Raw genomic sequence first — 23,039 nt, forward strand, 5'->3', positions numbered from 1 at the left:
ATGTGAAAAGAATGAAAGAATTAGATTCACATAAGCTGATTAACTACATGAATGCACTCCAGTATCATTAAGTGGTTAATAGAAATCATCACTTTTTGGGTTATGTTTCAAACTGAACACCCAAGTTAACAGAAATGAAATTTCAGAAAGTACCAGTGCTCCAGGTAAGTATTTTTCTTTCAGGAATGTACAAGAGGAGGTACCGTTAAATAGGTGCATAGTTCTGGGTTAATGAATGCTTTTTCAAACCAAACAAATATACAAGTCTTCTTCAGACAACGGACGTAATTTTGTTTACAAAATTCAGGTATGAAGTGTTTGAGTGGTCTGGAGAATTGGAGAGGGTCACTAGATTGGGCAGATGGAAAAGTGTTAGGGCAAAGGTAGGTGGAGTAATAAGTACCTATGATGATAAATCTTATAGGAATGATAAAAATATGATGAACCACAGTATAAAGATTTAATTTTAGAAAATGTCTTCATAAGTCACAAAGATCAATGTTGTAATTACACTGCTTGGAAGTAAACAGAACAAAGAAGGTATATTTATCTTTCATTTCACAATGCCATTTTGTGCAATTATCACTGACTAATCAGGCAAATTATATGTTCTGCTTATTGGGAGTCCTCAAACATTTCAATATGAAAAGTAATACAATGAAAGAATATCTTTAATGTGACATGGAATAAAAAATAATCAATTTTCAATATAAGGTGAATAATGAAGAGGAAAACAATCTTAACTGGAGACCATACATACTACAAGAAATGTACGTCTCTGAAATCATGACATCCCAAAAATCCATTGTAAGTAATTAACTCCTGTAACAGCCTCATGAAAATGCATTTGATTTGTAATTTTCGTTAATTTATCCCATCATTGAAAAGAATGACAAAAAAGGCACTCAAGTGATTTGTTTTTAAAATAAAAAACAAATGTTTCATTTAAAAAATCATAAATTTTTTTTTGTATCTTAAAGGAGACTTGCACAAATAAAAATGATCAGAAAATCCGTAAGGTAAAGCTTGAGCATTCAGAAGAAAACCTTGTGTAAGGAATTGGTCTTAACAGGTATTAAATCTGTGCTCATGCTATAAACTTTAAGGTAGTCTTGTTTTACCTTTCCAAGTGACCCAACCTTTTAGATGGCATATTATTGCTCTTTTGTACTTACTTTGGGCATTTCTAGATGTTAATTCACAATATTAAGTACATACAAATATGCAAACTTTGACACAGGCAAATCCATGAATATAGGAAGACATGAATTCTATTTTCATAAATAAAACCACAAAAAAGTCATACCCATGGCATAAAGGTAACCACAGTATACAAACTGAACATAAAGTATTCTCCAGGGAATACATTTGTAATCTGTATGAATATTACAAGAGAAAATGAAGGAAAGCCAATGACAATTGGATTTGTATGATTTTCATATGGAACAAAATGCCACCTTACTCTAACATTTGAATAAAATTTATCAATCACTGTGACATAATTTTTTTTAACAATGGAATTTTCAGTTTATATTCAGCAGTTAAATTTCATCCACAAATGGTGACCATGCTCTCCTAACATAATGAAAAAGAATTGGCTGCAGATTTATAAAAAATAATGAAGGCTTTTCCATTTTAACACAAACAGGAAAGGCAGTTTTAATAATATATGCCAAGGTACTATGATTACTTTCTGAATTCAAATGAAAATGATAACAAAATTATAACCTGCCTCTATAAGTGACTAATCCAAATTGAAAGAGCTTTCCTTGGGTCCCAAAGGAATTGTCAAGTATCGAGTTTTTGTGTAATCAACATGTCTGACATTCAACTGCTGTTTTTTTTTCTGGGAAAAAAGAAACTGAAAAAAGGGCAGAGAATAAACATATACCATGTACTAAAGTCAAAAAACCACATACAATATATAGATCCCAACATTTACTATATTCACTTTCATATATATATAGATATATACTTTAAACAAAACAGTATTTAACATAGAATTGCAAGTAAATAAAAAGTTTCATGTTGCACATATATTAAATGAAGAATAAAAAATGGTACGATACATACTTCTACATAATGCCCCATTGACAAGTCTACAAAGCGTATTCATAATTCATCCAAACCACTCTGGTGTCCTAAGTGGTTTTCAGCATCTGCCTCATACAAACCCCAACCAAGTCATACCAAAGAATTATAAAAATGGTAGTAGCAGGTGCCTTGCTTGGCATTCAACATTAATAGTGCTTGGCCTGTTGTCCGGACAATGAACTGGGTGGGACATGATGCCACGTGTCTGCGGTATGAAGGCCCACTGCAAGACATCACTCTAAATTGCTATACTGCAGATATCGCAGTGATATGACACAGATTGTTAAAAAATAAAAAACACCAACACATATAATTAATCCAAAGGGGATAGGTTTTTATTCAATCTATATCAAGTCTACAAGTATATTCATAATTCATCCAAAGGGGCGAGATTCCTATTCCTATACACACACAAGAACAGACTGCATGCTACTGTAATGCAGTTTTTATTACCGTTATCCTCTGTCAGGTTACTTAACAGACTAAAAGAATAAAAATGGATTTTACTTAAATTATGATGCAATTCTGAGGATTCCAGTTGAGAAATAATAATGGATGTTATATGCAAAATGCTTCCTAATTTATTTGTTATACAAAACAATGAGTTGTATACAAGCAAGCAAAGTCAGGGAATTTTGGTCCCCATACACCATTGTGAGGTTAAAAAAGTTCATAATAAGGAAATCTGACAATGATCCATATGACATGACTGTAAAGTCACTGGACAGACAGAAAAAGTAACCAAGTTTCATTGCCGTCTCAAGTGGCATTAGATGAGAAGTGCAGAAAATGTAGTTTTAAAAACAATTAACTATCAGTTATGTTGACATTGAATTGATTGTGATACACAAGATGCAATTAAACTAAGATGTACAAGTGTATCCTGGTTCATCCCTGTACCTCAAACAGCTTTTATGACACAAAGCAGAAACAAAGGAAATCTTTCAATATTGACACATGACCTTGACCTTGATAAGACCCCAAACATGTGATGCAACATGTCGTCTTGTGACAATTATACCAAGTTTCATCAATTTCTCTTAGCTTTAAGTTAGAAAGCAGACATGCAAATGTTACTGAAACCTAAAATATTTACCTTCCATTAATGTGATTGGAACACCAAGGTTGTTCACAGTGTGTGTGTATATATATATATATATATATATATATATATATATATATATATATATATATATATATACACACATACATATATACACACACACAACAGCCCTCCACTTTTTATGGCCAGAATCCCTTTGCACTGATGAGTTCGTGTTCAAAGGAACCTCAAGTAAGGCCACCCCTTTAATGCAACCAGCGGACAACATAATAGTGCAAAAATGTAAAATTTTCCCCTCACAAGTGGCCAAATTTTATTATTAGTATGTGTCCAGAAGCAATATTTAATTCATATGGTAAGGTAAGTAATCTGAATATCTTTCCGAAAGTCGTTTCTGGATTTCAGATGTCAGGTTTTTGTTGCTCAAAGACGTGATGGCTAAAGTACATATACCACTAATGGGATTAGTATTACTAATGCTGATGTTTAGAGGAAATGGGGTCAGCAATGCTTTGAGTTTTGGGCTTCACACAGCGGTTTGTTTTGTTTCTTTTTCTTTTTTTTTTAATGATTATGACCAAATGTAATTGTCAAGATCATAGCATGGACAGCATTGGCTAAATTTAGATTTTGTGCATTAAAACACACATAGCAATTAACCTTCAACAAAACAGAGTACCAAACAGAGACCGTAAAATCACGAGACAGTACATGTATCACGTCCTTGAAAAACGATTTTATGTTTATAAAAGATTTGTCTGCATAATTAAATTGCAATACTATACCATTAATAATATAGGAATAAATTGTTACAAAACTTAAAACCTAAACAGAGAAATAATACTCTAGAAGGAAAAGAAAAAGTTATTCGACATGACAACAATGGGGAGAGTTCACCTGACGATAAATTTTATGTTGGGAAGACTCAAATAAATAAGATCACAACAGATAATATGAATATTCTGTAGCGTTGGGAAAATGGAGTAAATGGAAAGAGAATTATTTTAAATACAAAACAATGTATGTACCAAGATTTAAATAACATTTTTGAATGGTTCTGCAATGTGCATGCCAACAAGACCCAAATCACATATCGTGTCTAAGAATAAGAACTATTAATTATGTTACCTTGAAAAAAGTATGTTTTTAAACAAGAATATTTAATTAATGATGCTTTTAAATGAAGATATTAACTGCTTTATGTTATATGCAGATTTCTTACTATATACATATACATATACATCTCAAAAATATAGTCCCCTTTTGGAAAGGCCACCAATCTTATATGGCCACACTCCTGGTGCAGAAGGGGTGGTCATATAAGAGGGGGACCACTGTGTTAAAGAGCAGAAGGTAAAATGGAAAGCATAAATACAGAGACATGACCTTGACATTGAAGATAGCAACCCATATGTGGCATGTGATAAACCTTCAAGTGACGATATAAAAGTATAACAAATGTCATTCCATAGATTATGGTTATAGGCCATAAAATAGATGAATGAATGGAAATGTGGACCCAATGTCCCTCACTTTTCTTTGAAAAAGCTGGAGACAAAACTGTGGAACTAAGTAAGTATTTACAATTTATTTTCACGCTTAAATTGTAATGCTATTCTCATCATTTCCTTCTGAGGGAGAAAAACGGGTGTAGTATATACAGTTTTAAAAACTACCGTGATTTTTTAAAAACTGATTATGTTTTAGAAGCATCATTTGCACTGTCTCTACTTATTTATGGTACAAAATGTAACAGGTGAATAAACAACAGGAGAAAGAACCTTCAAATACAAGTAATTAAAGATGAAAAGTCAGAGGTAGAAGATTTCAATGTTATCAGGCTCCCCAAAAAAGTGTTGTTCTGGTTACACTAAAAAAAATTAGGGTAGGTAGGTTGGAACAAACTTTTACTGTCTTGACGAATTTAAATGAAGTATAATGTAGAAAATAAGCATCATTTGCATCCTGAATTGCAATTGTAGCTACATCCCTTTGTTAATTTTCTTACACCCAAAATGTTTCCAAACCCACCCACCCCCAATAGGGTAAGCAGGAAAAAATTTAGGATTGGTCAGGTAACCAGATCCACATATACTTTTTTTGGCCCTATCCTTTTATGGTGTTGTATCCATTTTCTTTTAGTCTGCGAACCACTACAGCATGAAAACAGAGGGTTATTCTTGCAAATACATTTCATAGTCACTGAAGGTACCAGCAATGGCATAATGACACTATTGTAGCAATGAACAGGTTTGGCATCAGGAAACATGCTAGAAAATGTACAAGAAAAAACTGTCCTGAGCAATGGGTTTTGCAGTAAAGGCATTAATAAAATCTGTACATAGTAGTGGGTTTGCAGTAAAGGCATTAATAAAATCTGTACCTAGCAGTTGCAGTAAAGGCATTAATAAAATATGTACATAGCAGTGGTTTATATCCTCTGTACAAAGATAACAAGGCATCAGTTTTCATTCTTTCAGAAGACTTTCTGAGTGCATAACTTATATTTAAAAGGCAGACCAAAAAACATAACTCAGTCATAATTTATCAGTTAGAAGGGTTCACAATACTAATGAATAAATTATACCCAAGCGAGCATACTCCCCCATCAGTTTTCCCGACATATCAATGAACTTGCTAAACACTTTATCTAACTTGCTTTTGTTCTTGCTAATATTCCTTTCTATGTTGTTCTAGGAATTTTATACAACTTTAATATGAAAAACAATTACATGGGTAACTGTTGCACTTCATTCTTGTATTTGCTTAATTAGATTGTGATAACAATTCCTGTTCTGTATGGAACCAACCATGGTCATACTAGCTGTGGTAAGGCACATCTCAAATCACTTAATCTAAATTTAGTTATGCCTTCGATATTAAATTGTCTCACAAGAACTGAAGATGATATGGAAACCAAACCCAGATCATATTCAAGCCTGTTACATTCTACAACAGGGATTAAATACGGACACACTAAGGGACTTGCACCTTTAGGATCTGACAAATAACTAGAACTGTTATACCCAAGCCTATTAGTTATTCAAGAAAGTTTCTCCAAATTACAGAATAGTGAAGATTTCTGGAAAACTGAAAGAGAACAATTTAAATAAATTCAAATTATAAAGTGAAAAGCAAATACTAGGTACCTAACAATCGGTAAAATATGCTGCCTCAAAATTAGACAAACATAGGAATCCGATCATGTGCTGGACTGTCAAATAAGTAGCAAGCATCTCAGCATTGCTGTCAAGCAGTGTGTTGAACTTGAAAAAGCAGCAATTATCTTCCAGCTGCTACTGGCAGACTAGTGGAGCTTGGTGATTCAACATTTAATGTTGCATATGGGCTGTTCAACATGGTTCAAGCTAACAACATCTGTGCTATGTTTCCAGCTTTCAATGGGTTGTTGTTTTTCACACAGGATAACTCATTCCCTTTGTAATCCATTGCACTCTGAAGCTCTGGCTGTCCAGACATGCAGCTATCAACAGGACTCTAATCTTGGTCAGACCAGTAGAAGTCCTGCTCCTCATCAGAATCTTGATCGATCTCCAGGGAATCATTTTGTTTGTTCTGGAACAGCTGCAGGACACCAGGTGCACTCTTGCCAAACAGGCTTCTATTGGGAATATCTGATACCTGAAAAACAGAAAGTGAATGTCTTTTCAATATACAAAACCAGGTAAGGAAACATCATATTCAATGGATTCAATGGAATACATTCTAAGAAGAAGCATACAACTTATCACTGTGTATCATCTGACATGCACTAATGTTCAACCTTTGGATGGTGAAAAACCGATGGAATACACATGAATCTTCTAAATGAATAACTTCCTAGACCAGTGTTTACGACTAAGAATGCCAAATTCTAAGTCATTATTCTCTATATAGATTACTAAAATGCAATAGAGAGCATTGTACATTCATAATCTCGTTTGTTAACTGATCAGCTGTTTTAAAAAAGACTAATCAAAAAATAGTTCAGCCTGGCCTTTTCAATAACTTGTGTAATAGTCAGATCATGTCAAATTTACTTGAACAATAGTGCAACTCAACCTTGGAACGTTATGAATGAATCTACACACTTGGTACATGACTCACCTTTAAAGTGCAAACTTATCATTGATAAGAAATTTAGTATTTAAAATATTAACTAAATAACCCTTACTAACTAAAATCATAAATGATAATACACATACTATAGGTATACATAACACAAAGTACACCCCTACTTACTGGTGGGTCAAAGAGAAATGAGCTTTTTGTAACCCTAAAATATGGGTGGGGGACTTATAGTAGAGTCAACTTAAAATTGAATATATACAGAAGTACAAAAATTATCTAGACACCAACAATTTTTTTTCTTAAAGCCAACCAAACTTTTTTGTTCTTTTATGTTGAAACAAATTTACCCCTCCTCAGAAACTGGTGACTTAATAGTCAAACCTCAGGCCATGAAACTGTTTTGATGACCCTAATTATCATGTGGAATAAATGCCAATAGTCAGCAATAAAAACAGCAGACATGGCCTATAAATCGTGATCAAGCAGATCCCTAACAAAGCGAGCAACAAGACTGTTAAAAATAATAATAAAGGAAAACATTTCTTTCATCTCAAGACAGTTGGCAGAAAAAAATTAATCACTTTGGTAACTTTAAAATCAAGAATCATTAGCATTACATCAAGGATTTGTAGCATTAAGATTAATTAAAGCATTTTTGATGGAAAATAAGGATTATCTTTCAACTTTTCATAAGAAAGACAATTTGAATACCAGCTGATGTACTGTGTGTTATTTTGGTGATACAGTCAGTTGTGGAAAAAAATCTTTACAAAATGTTATCAGTACTGGGTCACGTTTATAGATGGGCTTCTAGAGTGACCAGTATCACTAAACTAAAACAATTAAATTAATATAATGCAGATGTTCATCATTGGCAAGGATATAATGCAACATCGTTTACCTACCTAGACCACTTTCCACCAGCATCATAACTGACTGGATTCTCAATACGCAATCATGATAAGAAAGATATTAATTTTCCAGATAAAATATTTGGGAAAATTTATAATTTTCATTAGAACATAAAGATAAAAGTAATCAGAATCAGGATATTTGGATTAATGACGGCAAAGAGGAATACAACAGTGTTAAACAGAAATATTAGGAAAACAAACTTCAAACAACTGCTACTGTTTGTGTATGGTAATGGCAGAAACTTGATAAGGTTCAAATGACGTTGGACTATCAGCCTATCTAGCATTGCTACATTGTGGGTGTTTAGCATAAAAACCTGTTAATCCAATCCAATGGTTTACTTTATTGGATAATTTTTTGCACTTTTATGATGTTCCTTCTAATTTTCCTTAAGTTAGGTTTTACTGTCCTCGTGCAAACAATTTATTATTTGTATACCATCCATTTCTGAAACATTAATTTCTAACATGAAAAACTGTCCGACTCCAGTACATGCACAGTTTTTAATCTAAAAACCCAGACCTAAGTCAAGTGGTTAAGAATATAACAACCAATAGTTTTGGTGTAGAGAAAGGGACACAATTTTTTTTTATCTAAACAGATAGCACATGTAATTTGGTTGATCAGCTGTTAAGAAAAATTTCAAATCAATATATGGACATAACTAAATTTCATGCCATATAATTTTTTTCCCAGTGGCATGAAATGCTGATTCAGTGTTCTCTGGTGAAATGTTATAATATCTTTTTGTCCAAAAGGTCTTAGATTTGAAAGAATTTTTTCAACAAGTTTTGTGTACTACTTGGTTTTGATTCCTATTCTGAGTACAAAAGCCACATTTACCATGAACATTTTACATGGGAAGTATCACATGGCACTCAAGGTTTATGTGCCTTCCTGCTCATTACATCATGAATTTTGGCCATATGACTTCAAATGAGCACAGCATACACTGTACATTGTATTAAATATATTCAACTGCTGAAATGAACATTTAGATTAGTTCCCTTTATTACTATTGTCATCTTGTTAAAAAATAATAACTATTAATAATCACATGCTTTTCAGGATGATATTAGCCATGAAAAAGATCAATTGGGAAGCAATAATAATCACATGGTTTTCAGGATGATATTAGCCATGAAAAAGATCAATTGGGAAGCAATAATAATTACATGCTTGTGTTTGCACAATTGATAAAGTGGTAACACCTGTAATGGACACAGCAGTTCATTACTGTAGAACTACCCATAAACCCCCAATTAAACGAGAAATTATTATGGCCCTTCCTCCCTTCCCACAATGAAATGGTCAGTCTCCAACGAGATGTACATTCATTTTTCTGCAAAGATAGGTATATCTTGTGGTCAAACTGAATCAGACACAGTTCTGACAATTCTGACATTATGGTAGTCAAGAACAACTCTGTTCTAGTCAGGATTCACTCAGGTAATCCAGCAGGGAAGTTTGAACAAGAGTACTTTACAATCCCTAGTGAGTACAAAGATGAACACTAATGACTTTTGCATCACCTTTAAACTCCCTATTGAACTATTGAGTTTCCAAGACTGCATCTAATTAAACTACACACACGCACACGCACACACACACACACACACTCAGTGGATTTTAAAGACAAAAACTTGATATTTGTTATGATTTAATATTTATGTGGATGTGATTATGTATTTGCACACATGTATGTGTATAGTGCTGATATTCGATATTACCAACAATTTTTTTTCTTTGTAAGTGTTATTAAATGCTCTGAAGAAATCAGACAAGTTATTTTCTTTGATTCACATCGTAATTTCCAATCATTTGTTAGAAGCTTATATGAAAAGATAGCTTACTCTCAATTGAACAATGTTGCTCCTTTTGGTCACACACCTGGGACAACAAAGTACACTTTTTGAGTCTTAAAAAAACCCCAAAACAACATTGTCTGGGAATATGCCAGGTATGGAAGTAATTTTTGTGACCAATTAGTTACCCACCTTGCCTTATGTTATGAGTCTATTGTCCCAAACTAAGTAAGTGAATGAAGCAAAACCAAAAAGTTTTGTAAAACGTACTAAATAATTTAATTATCAAAGTTATAAATGAAAATGTGAGAGGAACTTAAAGTATTATGAAATGAATCAAAAATAATCCTGAAAGAGTTTAAGTCAAAAAGAATGACAAGTTCTGTATAAACTTTAGAAACAGAAATGTAATGGTCTGCCAAGAATCATGATGTTGTCAAAATGGCATTGTCCAGAACTCCTTTGCATAATTCACAATAATTTCAGAGTAATATTAAAATCCAAACAATGAGCTCTTTCTATTTCTGCGGAACAGTCCAAACAAATGTTTTTCATGTCAAGTAATTTCTACATATAACATAAAACATGTCTGTTGGCTTGATGTTACTTCAAGAACACAAGAAATAAGAACGACTCCAAAATAAGAATGAAATCTAATTGCTCAGTTCTCTCCTTATATACATTTTCAAGGGTCTATTATGATTATATGTTGCAATATATTACATGTGACAGATCTTACTACTCATTCTAATATTTCAAAATACATATTCATGTGACCCAACTCATCCAATAGGAATTAACTTAGTTCTTAGATACCACCTGACTGATCTGTCCAAAGTGAAAATAACCAAATTTTTTAAACAGATTTACTTATTTTTTTTATTAGGAGCTGTCAACATATACGTAAGCATCTATTAATAGATTACATGCATTTTTATGTTCTTTAATATGCACCTACAAAATCCAGCTATAAACACTACAATTTAGAGCCATAAATAAAAATTGTAATAATTAAACAAATTCATGTACCAGGAGTTAAAATAAAGTATGTATATATATATATATATATATATATATATATATATATATATATATATATATATATATATATATATATACATACACACACACACACATACATGCATTTTTATGTGTACATATTTATGTGCATACACACACACATACACATATATATAGTAGTCCCCCTTTTATAAGGCCACCCCTATTGCAGCAGGTAAGTGGCCTTATAATGAGGGTGGCCTTTCTAGAGGGGGATGACAAATGCAAATAGTAAATACATATGAAGAAAGTCACAAGTACATTTAATTCTAAAACATTTAATATTTTCATTAAAAAATCACATGCATGTTGTGAAATAAACGTAAAACAAACTTTCATCATTTTTAAAAAAATGTTATGAATGACCATTGATATAGTTTTAAAACTGTCTTTATAACTATGTTACAGATCACATCATCTGTCACTTTGTTGGTAACAGTCTAAAAAAAAAAACCCAGTCTCATCACAGTTAAAAATATCCTTGAACTCATATCCCCTGCATATATCGTTTAGTCTTTTGTTCCAATCTTCAACAACTTCATTATTAACATCAGCTGATTCTCCAATAAGGACAGAACACTTAATATTGTGTCGGACTTGAAATCTGTGCAACCATCTGTTACTTGCGGCAAAGCTGTAATTTCCCATTTCAACTGAAACAATTATTCCTTTTTCTTGGATCATTCGACCGGTGAGTGGAATTTTCTTAGCACGTGCAGTGCAAAACCATTCAAAAACCTTGTCATTCAAATTAAGATACAAACATCTCTTGGCTCAACCAATCTTCCTTTCTACGTCCATTTCACCTTTCCACTTCTGCAGAATTGTTTCCTTATCTTTCACGATATTGTTTATCTGAGTCTTTCCGACATCAGTTTTCTGCAAGGATCCTTGCCTCCCCCCTTTTCGGTCAGTTGAATTACTTTCACTTTCTCTTCTAAACTGAGAATTTTTCTTTTCCTCGATGACATGTTGATCTTTTTGCAGTAAATTATTCATGTTGCCAACTACAATATTGAAAAGGCAATATTTTATGCATCTGAACAAATTGCCTTGTGTTTTTAAAGGAAGTGATCTTGTCACGTGATTCGTTAGTTGCAGTCTGGTACCCTATTTTTTTAATACATTTCTTTACATTATGTGAGAGAAGCTAAAACGGCTTCGATAGGGACCATTAACATCATGCAGATTTGACCTCGCGGCCGTTAGGATTTGTATTCTTGACAATTATTGTTAGTTAAGTAATAGTCACTAATTATCAAAGCGAACAAGCTCAACATCTTACTAAGGGAAGCCATAAAGGCTATCAAACCATTTTCCTGATGACTTGTGTATTGTACACATCAATACTGCCACTTCTCAGCTGTTAATACTGTTCAATAATTGTAATCTTAACAATAATCAGAGTGACTAAACTGGACATCTTGTGATAACAAAGCAGTAGAGCTAATTGGATTACACATACTTACCCTTTTGTATGGATTAAAATTTGAGTTTTTCTTGACTTTATGGAACAAATGTGCCTTCTCATGAAGCGTTAATGATATATTAACCTTAGTGGTACATGTACTTTAGTCAACACTTCTTTCACTAACGAAAACCTGACATTGGGAAACAGAAATTAGATTACTTAACACACATTATGAACAAAATACTCGTTCTGGATACATATTAAAATAAAATATGGCCGCTATTGAGGGGTGAATTTTATATTATTGCATTATTATGTTAGCCGGGTGGCCTTTTGAAAGGGGTACTTTTGAACACAAACTCACCGGTGCCAAAGGATTCTGGCCGTAAGGAGTGGGTGGCTGCTGGTCAGGAGGGCCATTCAAGAGAGAGACTACTGTATACGTATACAAAATTTGTAGTTTGACTAATGAACCATGGCAATTTCATTTATTAAGCTGAACATCTAGATCTGTCTTTTACACTGGTTTATCTTTTTTATACTGACCACTCCGATTGCTTAGTGGCTAGAGCATTCACCTCGGATGAGGGAGATAGTGGGTTCAATCCCCAGCTGAGTTGTACCAAAGACTTATAAATATGGTACTAACAGCTGCCTCGCATAAAGAGGTTAGTGATAGGACTGGTCAGCCTGGTGACAGGATAATGTGACTGGGCGGGACATCATGCTACATGTCTGCAGCATGATGCCCCAGTGCTAGACATCACTATAACTGCTACACTGCAGACATCGTAGCGATATGACTGAAAATTCAAATCACACATATACATACACACTTTTTTACTCTCCAAAATATTGTCCCCAAGGATGTATACAAAGCCAAAACTTTGCATACAAAGTGAAGCATTTGACCTGGGAATGGGGAACAATACTATATCTGTTTTCCATATCTGACTGGTTACCTATAATTAGAAATCAGCTTTCCTTTATGAATAATAATAAGCTACTGTGCTGCTTCAAGCGATCTACCAGTTCCTATGTGTCTGTGTAACAATTAAGCTAGCCAAGGGAATTAGTGACTTATCAAGATCTGTTCACAATAGTGCTGTACAAAATGGCAGTGTTATATAATTACAAAATGGTGATTATTTTTATAATCCATTTAATTCATAAACTACTTGCTGGCCACTGATTCCACTGACAGATGGTGTGGGCATCTTTAATTCTTATCAGTCTGATGTATTGTACCATGAACTAATTACAAAACTGTAGGATTTTATTTTTTAGAGACGAAATCAGCCATCATGGAAAAAAAAACAAATATGGACCATAGCTCTCCAACTTTATTTAAAAGTTCAACTAAACATAAAATGGAGATTTTTTTAAACACATGTTACATAGATGTAGATCTTCACACACAAAATTACTGGTACTCGAGTCCCTGAGTACTATAGACACTTCTGACAGGCAAAGTTTTAATTGATTTGATATCAATTTGGAACTCTATGGAAGTACACAAGTAATGCTGCCCTAAACTATTTTTCAGTGATTCTCAAAGTTAATCTTCTATTTAAAACAGGAAAATTATTAAAATTATGTATAAAGAAGATGGAGACTAAATATTTAAAAACTACAAGATTGAAGGAACATTCATTCAGTAAAAGACTAAAGATATAGGAGCAAAGAAACTGTTTTTCATCTTTGTCTAATGTGATTGACTCTGTACTGACCGCATGCCAGGTCTTCTTGGTCCAAAATTACCTCCCATGGATTGATAACTAATTTATCTGCTAGTCAGCATTAAAAAACTTGTCACTGTTATGCAAACACTTCTAAGACATTTTAATCAGACCACATAGCTGTCAATTTACCTCAAACTTTCCAGTGTAGGACAATGGTTAATATTCTTAAAGAAATTTACTTTTGTGACAAGTCCAACTAATGGAATGAAAATATCCACGAATGTTTTACCGCAGAGAATGAATCATCATGTGTAAGAGCATTACTGAATAATATTATGTAGAAATCAAGAATATTTGTCGATTATGATGTACAGAAATGACAAGATGAACAGTCAAAACAGAGCGTATCTTCTTTTCAAAATACCTGAAGAAAACATTTTTAATTGATTATGCAAAACTTTCAGATCTATAGAAAATTAACATATTTGTATGCAGCTTTTGTGTCAAATGCTTTATGAAGGTTATGTCCTAAAACTACAATACTAAATCAGCTGCACTAATGAGCATTCCATTCAAGGACTTCAATAATTTTCTTTACCTACCTTTGTCTTTTTCCCTTTTGGTGCCTTTTTCTGTGACCCTATTAACCGTCTAGGTCCCTTCTTCTGTTTGAATTGGTATATGATGTGATCAGCAGCTTTTCTGGAAAAGATTATGCATGACTGTAATAGAAACTAATTTTTGGATTAAAATGTTTCTTTAATAATGCTAATCTGATAATAGTGCAATAGGAAAACATCTGTTATCTTGTAAATCCATTCTTCCAACTTAACAAAGACATTAACCACATCTTTTGATTTAGTTTTGCAGTTTTAAAATTGCGAAGATGAGATGTGACTGGCATCTAATTATGTCTATATTATGTATGAAGGGAGTGGGTATGCATGCTCTTCCAGATATGAAGCCGATTCTGTGTACATTACAATCAGATAAGTATTAATGAAAATGCCTATTTTACTCAAAAAATGATTTCTTCTTTACCTAAATTATCTGGTTAGAAGACCAGGTAAAAGATGGAGGAATTTACATGTCTTTACCACTGATTCCAATCTGCAAATGTATGTTCAAGTCTTGTTCAAGTTTTGAGTGAAATATGAGCTATGGTTGGTACAGTTAAATGGGGACCTTGGGAGGTCAAATGATCTGAGGTGCTCACCTTTACCAACCACTAACGTCTCATCTTTATCCACGTGGGTTCAAGTTTCAGGCTCGGAAAGCATGGGTATGTGAGAAAGTTTGACAGTAGCTTCCGGTGGGTCTGTGTTCTTCCAGGGATTTTTCTAGGTAGTTCCTCCACCATTTATATTGGCCACCATGTATAGCCTATTACATGCTAAAATAAGGGCATTAAACCCTGAGCAACAACAGCCTTGAAAAAGCTGCCGAGTAATTCTGTATGGTGTCTCAGGTTTGATGTACATGATGATTTACTGGAAATTAGTTATTCCTAGCATTAACACCAGTCTTTGAAGAGATAAATAGCTGTGTTCGTTTGAGGGGATTGATTTCAATTATTCATTGGAATTAGAAAGTGCTCAGACTTAAGATTCTGTAGCTGTATTAAATTACGGTGACTGCATTTAAAGACATTTTAGATTGTAATTGTGATATGTCTGTAACAGCAGCATGAAATTCATTTGGATTGCCACTGGAACTCATATGGATTACTTAATAGTTTTAGACATGTGATTTTAGGACTATTTAGTATTTCATTCACCATACTGTATGTTATTCTGAATTTTTCACCTTCTCTTTTAGGGAAATAAATTATATTTTGAATTTTACAAAACTTTCTGGTTTTCACTCTTTTTCTGTTACTTAGTTTAAGACCATAGAGTTGGAACAGATCCCCTTTGCCATCTGAGATAAATGACAATAGTCAAGCTGTTGGCAAGAATTTGGACACCCTTTTCAGATAACAGCTGTCAAGATCTAAGGGCATGCAATATGGAGTTCGTCTCCAGGAGGATGTGTATGCAGTGCTTCTAAAGGGACCAAACCCTACCCACTACTGGAAAGGAGGGCAGGAGATGGGCACCCCAACCAATTATGCTGACATCCGAGCAGATCATGACAACTAGACATTAATTGTGAACCAACTGTAAGCAAAGAGAGATCCTCTCATTTGCTGAAATACAATGCAGTTGAAATCTTGACTCATTCTGTCTAGTGGGAAAAATTCTGGCTATCATTGTGATAGTATAGAAGGGTCATCTGTATGGATAACCAGCCCAAAACAAGAGATCTGTGACCACAATGAAAATACCAAAGAGGCAAAGAGAACAAGAGTCTTGAAAGGACTGATGCTATACTGGCCAAAATTCTCAGAATGTTTCTTTTGCTCATTTACTCTTTCTAATGGGGCTCCAAGTGTCAGAATGCTCTAAAGTGTTCACCATTACAAATCACTGCCATCTCATCTGTCTGCATGGTTCAAGTCTTGTGCTTGGCTAATGTGCGTACATGAGAAAGCTTTTTCCTCCACCAGTTATACTGGCCACCATATATAGCGAAAACCTGTGGTAATATCACCATCCATTCAGGAGAAATAGCAAATATCAAGACGAGAGTACTAACATGACATTCATGTTAGGTCAGCACCAACCCGAAATCATAAAAAGTCTTTCAGTTATGTACATTTGATTTAATTTAACTGTTTGTTTGTTAGTTTTAATTTTTTTTAATTCCATTACATGCTATTGTAATGTAACTTTATTTACTGGATTTGACACTGTCCAGAAATTCAGTTCAGTTCTATTTGAACTAACTTTTATTGATAAACACTAATAATAGAAACGCTTATCTAGTTTCTGACCTTGATTCAAAACCAGTGATAGTTTTAGTAAACAACTTTTAATTTTTTTTAAATATTCTTTCTCAGAGTAAAAATTATTAAGTTAAGTCAAAGGCCATACCTAGATTACATGATATTTATCATGTAAAAAACATCCATTTCTAGAAGGCTGACCCCCCATTTGGGAATCTGTTTTGCATGTTAGTTAGACTTATTACTGATGTATTGAGAAAGACTTGTCAGTCGTGCCTTAACACTTGAGACATCAAGTTGTTTATGTTGTGTCCAGTTTGGGCTAATTATTATATTTTCTTCAAATTAGTTTGAATTCAAGTTATTGTTTTCCCTGGAAATACAAGTGTTCTAAATTAATTCTTGGACAAAGACATTTATTGAAATTTATACATAATTCAAAAACAGGAATAATATTTTTCTGTGATTCAACAAGAGACTGTTGACAATGCAGAACTTTGCAGGTTGCAACAGACGTCATCATCTTCCATTTTGGATTTAAATGTGATTTGAACTCAGTTTCATTCATGACTTTTTATTACTAGGACTTCTATTTCTTAATTCTTGGATTATTTTTGGATCTGATTTGTAAAACCGTAAGTTCTTTTTTCTCATTTGATATTCTAGGGAAATAAATTATTTGTCCAATTTTACAAAGCTTGTTGCCTTCACTCTTTTCTGTTACATTTAGCAGGAGACCAGACTCATAACACAGTGAGAAGTTGATGTCAATATAAACAATTGAAGGGAAGAGAAGCAATAAGGGCTATTCCTTTTAAACACACATGGTACTCAGGAAAGGCAGTGTTTTAAACTTATATGCCAGGATACTTCGATTTCACAGATATATAAATGATAAAATTTTAAATTGCATCTATGGGTGAGTAACTCACTTTAAAAATGCTTTCCCTTGGTCCCATGTATTTTATAACTGAACAGCCCTAAAATGATTTATAAGATGGAGAATGGCGACATTATTTCATCGGCAGTCGTACTGGATGTCAAATTGGTATCATCTTCATTTAAAATCTAAAATTGCTCCCATTTCCATTTAGAACTGCATAAGTTGTCTTGTATGATAATGCATGTCAGTATGACCATCCGTTCAGGAGTAGTGAAAACAATATTTTCAAGATGACCATTATTTTCATTAAACATTAGAAGTCTTTTAGTGAAAATGACAGGTTGATAGACCAACTGTTCAGGAGTGTCAATAACAAGGTTTTCAAGATGAATGCTGTGGTTGTCATATTGGATGTCTGTGGGGCACTATTTTCATTTGGGATCTACTAGATTTTGGGATATATGCTGGATGAAATGACAATGATAAAACTATTATGGTCTATGACCATTTGAGCTAAATATTTGTCACATTTCAAACTCAAAAGGGGTACTTCTGTAGCCCTATGGTGGACATTCTGGGTTGTTCCAGTACAAGATACCTGGGACCCAGGGACTTTTAAAGGGGTATTCTCTCATAGATGCAATTTATAATTTTTTCTCATTTTAATATGGACTCTGTGAAATCAAAATACCCTGGCATATATTTTTTTATAAATTGGCCTTCCCTAGGTACCATGTATGTTTAAATGGAAGAGCCCTGACTGATTTGTCATGAGTTGAAAGTTCAAACAACTTAGTCATTGATCATTAACAGCCTGTTTATTATGCTGAAATTTTACATTTAAAAAATAATCAAACATTAACAATTGATCAATTACATGAAGAAGAAAAAAATGTCAGTACAAATATTCTGATACGGCATTGTACATTTATGACGACTACGAATTTAACATTCACACATTGTCCTTCCATTTTACTAATTTTTGTCTTAAACTATCATTTTTATTTTACTGGATTGTGTTTTGCTGAAAAGACACTAATATTAGTGAAAATATTGTTTCTGGAGTTCTTTCAGTCATACCTTTTTCATCTGGTCAGTGCTGCAGACTGTTTTCTTGACCATAAATAAAGAGTCCCTTCAGTTACCTCCATTGCAAACTTCCTTCATTATTGAACAGCTTTAACTTCAATGGCAGCTTCTGTGCATTTACTGGATACAATTTGCAACAAAAACCATTCTATGCTTGGTAATACCCAAGTGAAGGCAAAAATAATCTCCAAAAGCTTTTCAATGTTACAAGCAGAGAGTCTTTAAAAGGACACTTTTGTAACAGTTCTTGACAACAAGTCCCCATCCCAATCTCAGAGAAACATTTAAGAAACAGGTTTAGAGAGATGAATATTGTGTCAGGATGAGTGAGGTGAGTGTGTCCAAAAATCATGCTTTTTGACAATTTTTAAACACTCTAAGGCAGACTGCCAAACCTAAAAAGATCTCAGTATGGCAGTCAATCATTTTCTCTAAGTTATACCAGTTTTCAGTATACTGCTATTGTCAAGCTGGAAAAGATGCATTAAAAAAGTTCAATGTGTTATTAAAGAGCTATGCAAAGACAGTAAACATATGTTCAACTTAAAGTTTGTAAAGCAATTAGACCTTAATTACTTCCAAAACAGTTTCAAAAACTGCAGTTCCAAATTCTAATGGAGCTCACTGATTTCTTGATACCTCTTGACATAATCTTTGGTTTTCCTTTGCAATTTCATGTGGAGATGGCAATCATATCTCCTCATATCTCCAACCATAAACCAGACTCAAAACAACACATGGTGTCCAATAAATGTAATTAATGACCTTCATGATTTTTCCCTTAAGATTCAGTTTATTCATTCTCATCCTTCAATTGAAACTTATTTAAAGGCTTTGTGTCTCTTTCATCTTGAACATGTATTGCTTGTTGGATGCTATTTTTAGAAAATTCTGTCAGCAACAGCTTGATCATGTAGATGTTTTGAATAAAAAAAATAATGCAGATTAAAGTGTCTGATTTACTCATGTAGAGTTAGTCTGGTTCCTTGACCAACTCCACTTAATCTTATATGAAATCTAGATCTGAACTGAGCACGGACAAGCCAGTATACAGATTTTACTGCAATAATCATATTTCTGTAATATGGGCTTTTACATACACACACAAATACATCAAACATGCTGATTTTAGAAATACTTCATATTAATTTGAGACCCAAAATTTTCATTATTGTGATAATTATTATGGTGTATACTTCCTCTGTAATGTTGCTGTGAACAGGGATGGTTCAAAGTTTTATAAATTACCCATCTATAAGAAACCTGTATTTATTAATATGCAAATTCTGAAACTATGCTAAAAGTACATCAGTTTTATTTTCATTTAGCTTCTGTGATAAATTTATTTCCCATGTCTTTTTTAATTGTTTGAGCCCAAATCGATTTAACCAGCTTTTTCCTACAACTGATTTGAACAGAATGGGGGAGAGTTTGGGATATCTCAGGGCAAGTCTACCTGTCCAAATCCACGGAAGGAGTAAACACATTGGAGATTACTGCTGGGGTTTTCTTTTCTGACGCCAAGTTCAAAAATCTTGGGTTCTTGCTCTGAACCAGTGGTGTCTGGAACCGGCTGTGAAGTGAAGAGCGTCTCTTTATCAATTCATCAAATATACCATCCTCATCTTTCATATTGGCACCATTCATCCCCATACTTTTGTCATTCAGCTTCTGTCTCTAGAAACAAAATTGTATTTCATGATGGCATCAAACTTAATTTCACAAAGATATTTTACAATTATCATTCCTGAGGAGGACATATTAAAAACATTTCTAACAGGCAAAAAACTTATTTTGTTACATGCATTATTCTATAAAAGGTACAGATGGTCATTACCTTAGTAGTCAAACTTGTTAACAGCAGCCATCCAGTACCCTTAGGACAATGCAAAATTGGCCTGTGTGCACAGGTTATCTCTCTATGCAGGTATACCTTTCCAACTTGGTTTTTTGAACAAATATAGGAATATTCTATTAAAGATTACTGTATCCTGCACACTTTAATACACCTCTTAAAATAAATAATCACATAAACTTAAAAAAAAAAAAATTAACAAAAATCACTCTTCTTTCCATTGTGCACCATGACAAAATACTAATTTCAGCTCACATGGGCCTAAAACATAGTACAGATTGCATAATAAGGCATATGAACACTTATTCACTCCTTAAAATGATATATGTGTTAACTTGTTGCTCAGCTGGCTGAGATTAACAGAGTATTCTGTCATGATTGGCCTCTGATGATCAAGAGTTAAAAGAGGCTTAAGAACTCGGGGGTGGGCATGGATTGTCTTTCGAGTCCATGTAGATAATTTTTTCATTTTACCTCTGGAAAACTAATTTGTTTCACCTAAGATATTGAATGTAATAGGTTCATTTTCTCACAGGGGTTCGTATTGTTGCTTACAATAAAGGGAGGACACTTCTCTCCTTTCTCTCATCATCTATTTAAGAATAAACGCTGATATTTCAAGCTACATTTCATGTAACGTAAAAAAATATCTCAGGCATTTGACATTGTATGCGTATCCAAAGTCTGGCTTGCCATTATACCTTTTAGGAATGCCAGACCATTTTCCCATGCCAGTGCTTGACATGGCCATGATTGTGCCCGCTTAATATGCAAGAACAATGCACTGAATGGAATACTGCCTTCCCATTAGCCAACTGAAAACAAGTTGTAAATAAATGCAGGACATAATTTTTATTTAACCAATGAGAGGACAGTATTCCATTCAGCAGGATTTCACTTGCATATTAAGCGGGTGCAATCATGGCCATGTCAAGCAGTAGCATGGGAAAATGGTCTGGCATTCCTAAAAGGTATGATAGTAGGCCAAACTTCAGATATGCATACAAAGTTGTATGCCTGACCTAAACATCAGTACCAAATTTATTAAGCTATGTGAAATGTAGCTTGAATATCAGCATTTATTCTTAAATAGGTCGCACGAGAAAGGACAGAAGTGTTCTTCCTTGTAGTTATTGTATAGTGCATGTATGACAGGTACATTTTATGCAATGATACGAGCCCCTGTGCTTTTTCTCAGAGCAAGAATTTTTTGTTCCATCCTATTTTAAAGCTGGAAAATTTTAATTCCCCCACCTATCAAATGGTTGGTCCCAAATGTAGTTGTTTTAAAATGAATCAAAACTTTGCCTGCCTTTACAGACAAATTTTCCAAATTATGAATAATCCCTGAACCTAATGAAATGATATGAAGTAATATGCCTCTTCAAAGATTAACTTTTTAATCAGATTTACAAAAAAATAAGATTTCAATCAATACGTCACAAAAACCATCTGATGTGACTATGACTACTTTTACCTCCATCCAGCTACTGAATTGCTCCTATCCTATATAAAAAAAACGCCTTGCTTTCAATTTTGACAGATTAACATTTTTTACTTAAATTGACAACATGACTGGAGTACAGTGAATACAAGACAGAAATGTGTACAACTTGATTCATGCCCTAATCCTTTTATGTAAACTTATTCATCACAAAAAAGTTCAATTTACACGCATAGAGCATTGTTGATATGCTCCAAAGACCCCTTAAAGCAGGTGGCTGATAAATATAAACATATATACATAGAACATGATACTTATTAAGGAAATATGTAATGGGGAAATTAGAATGGCCATTGTGACCACTGCATAAAGGTGAAGATATATGAATATCCTTAATATTTTTTTCATTACACACATTATTATAGAGATGGTACAGAAAATAGTTTTTACCATAGTTATCAGGTCATTCATATATATATATATATATATATGAATATGAGAGAGACAGAGAGAGATCGATCAATAAAAGGGCCATCAAGAATGATTTTTACAGTGATGGAAACAGCCTTCCAAAAAGAACCTGAACATTTTCCATGCTCCTGTAGGGCACTTGTAAAATGTAGAATTTCACAACTAACTGAAAACATTTCAAAATCATCAAAACATGTAAGAAAAGATTAACTATTATTATCATTTGTTATCTTGAAGACTCTTTCATTGTTTTGACAAGTGACTTGTGAAGAACTGTTGATACCCCTTCTTTTAGCTTGTATGAAATTGTTTTTCAAACAGACTGGTGCGCGTGCTGTGAGGTAAAAACAAATGTGTCTTTTCAACTGCA

General features: G+C 33.5%; 1 protein-coding gene across 1 annotated transcript in view; it reads right to left on the reverse strand.

Annotated features, from left to right (window-relative positions):
• Nucleotides 1-446: 446 nt before the first annotated feature.
• The window catches only part of LOC149804733 (uncharacterized), a 72,504-nt gene continuing 49,911 nt past the window's right edge, over nucleotides 447-23,039 (reverse strand). Inside the window, exons 12-14 of the mRNA XM_089943609.1 lie at nucleotides 20,356-20,576; nucleotides 14,703-14,802; nucleotides 447-6,799 (exon numbers count right to left, since the gene is read on the reverse strand). Coding sequence (XP_089799735.1) covers nucleotides 6,656-6,799; nucleotides 14,703-14,802; nucleotides 20,356-20,576 — 465 coding nt within the window. The 3' untranslated portion in view covers nucleotides 447-6,655. The remainder of the gene's footprint in view (nucleotides 6,800-14,702; nucleotides 14,803-20,355; nucleotides 20,577-23,039) is intronic.

Source organism: Sinohyriopsis cumingii, chromosome 2, assembly GCF_028554795.1.
Source record: "Sinohyriopsis cumingii isolate HCF-2022 chromosome 2, ASM2855479v2, whole genome shotgun sequence".
NCBI classification, from domain to species: Eukaryota; Metazoa; Mollusca; class Bivalvia; order Unionida; family Unionidae; genus Sinohyriopsis; species Sinohyriopsis cumingii.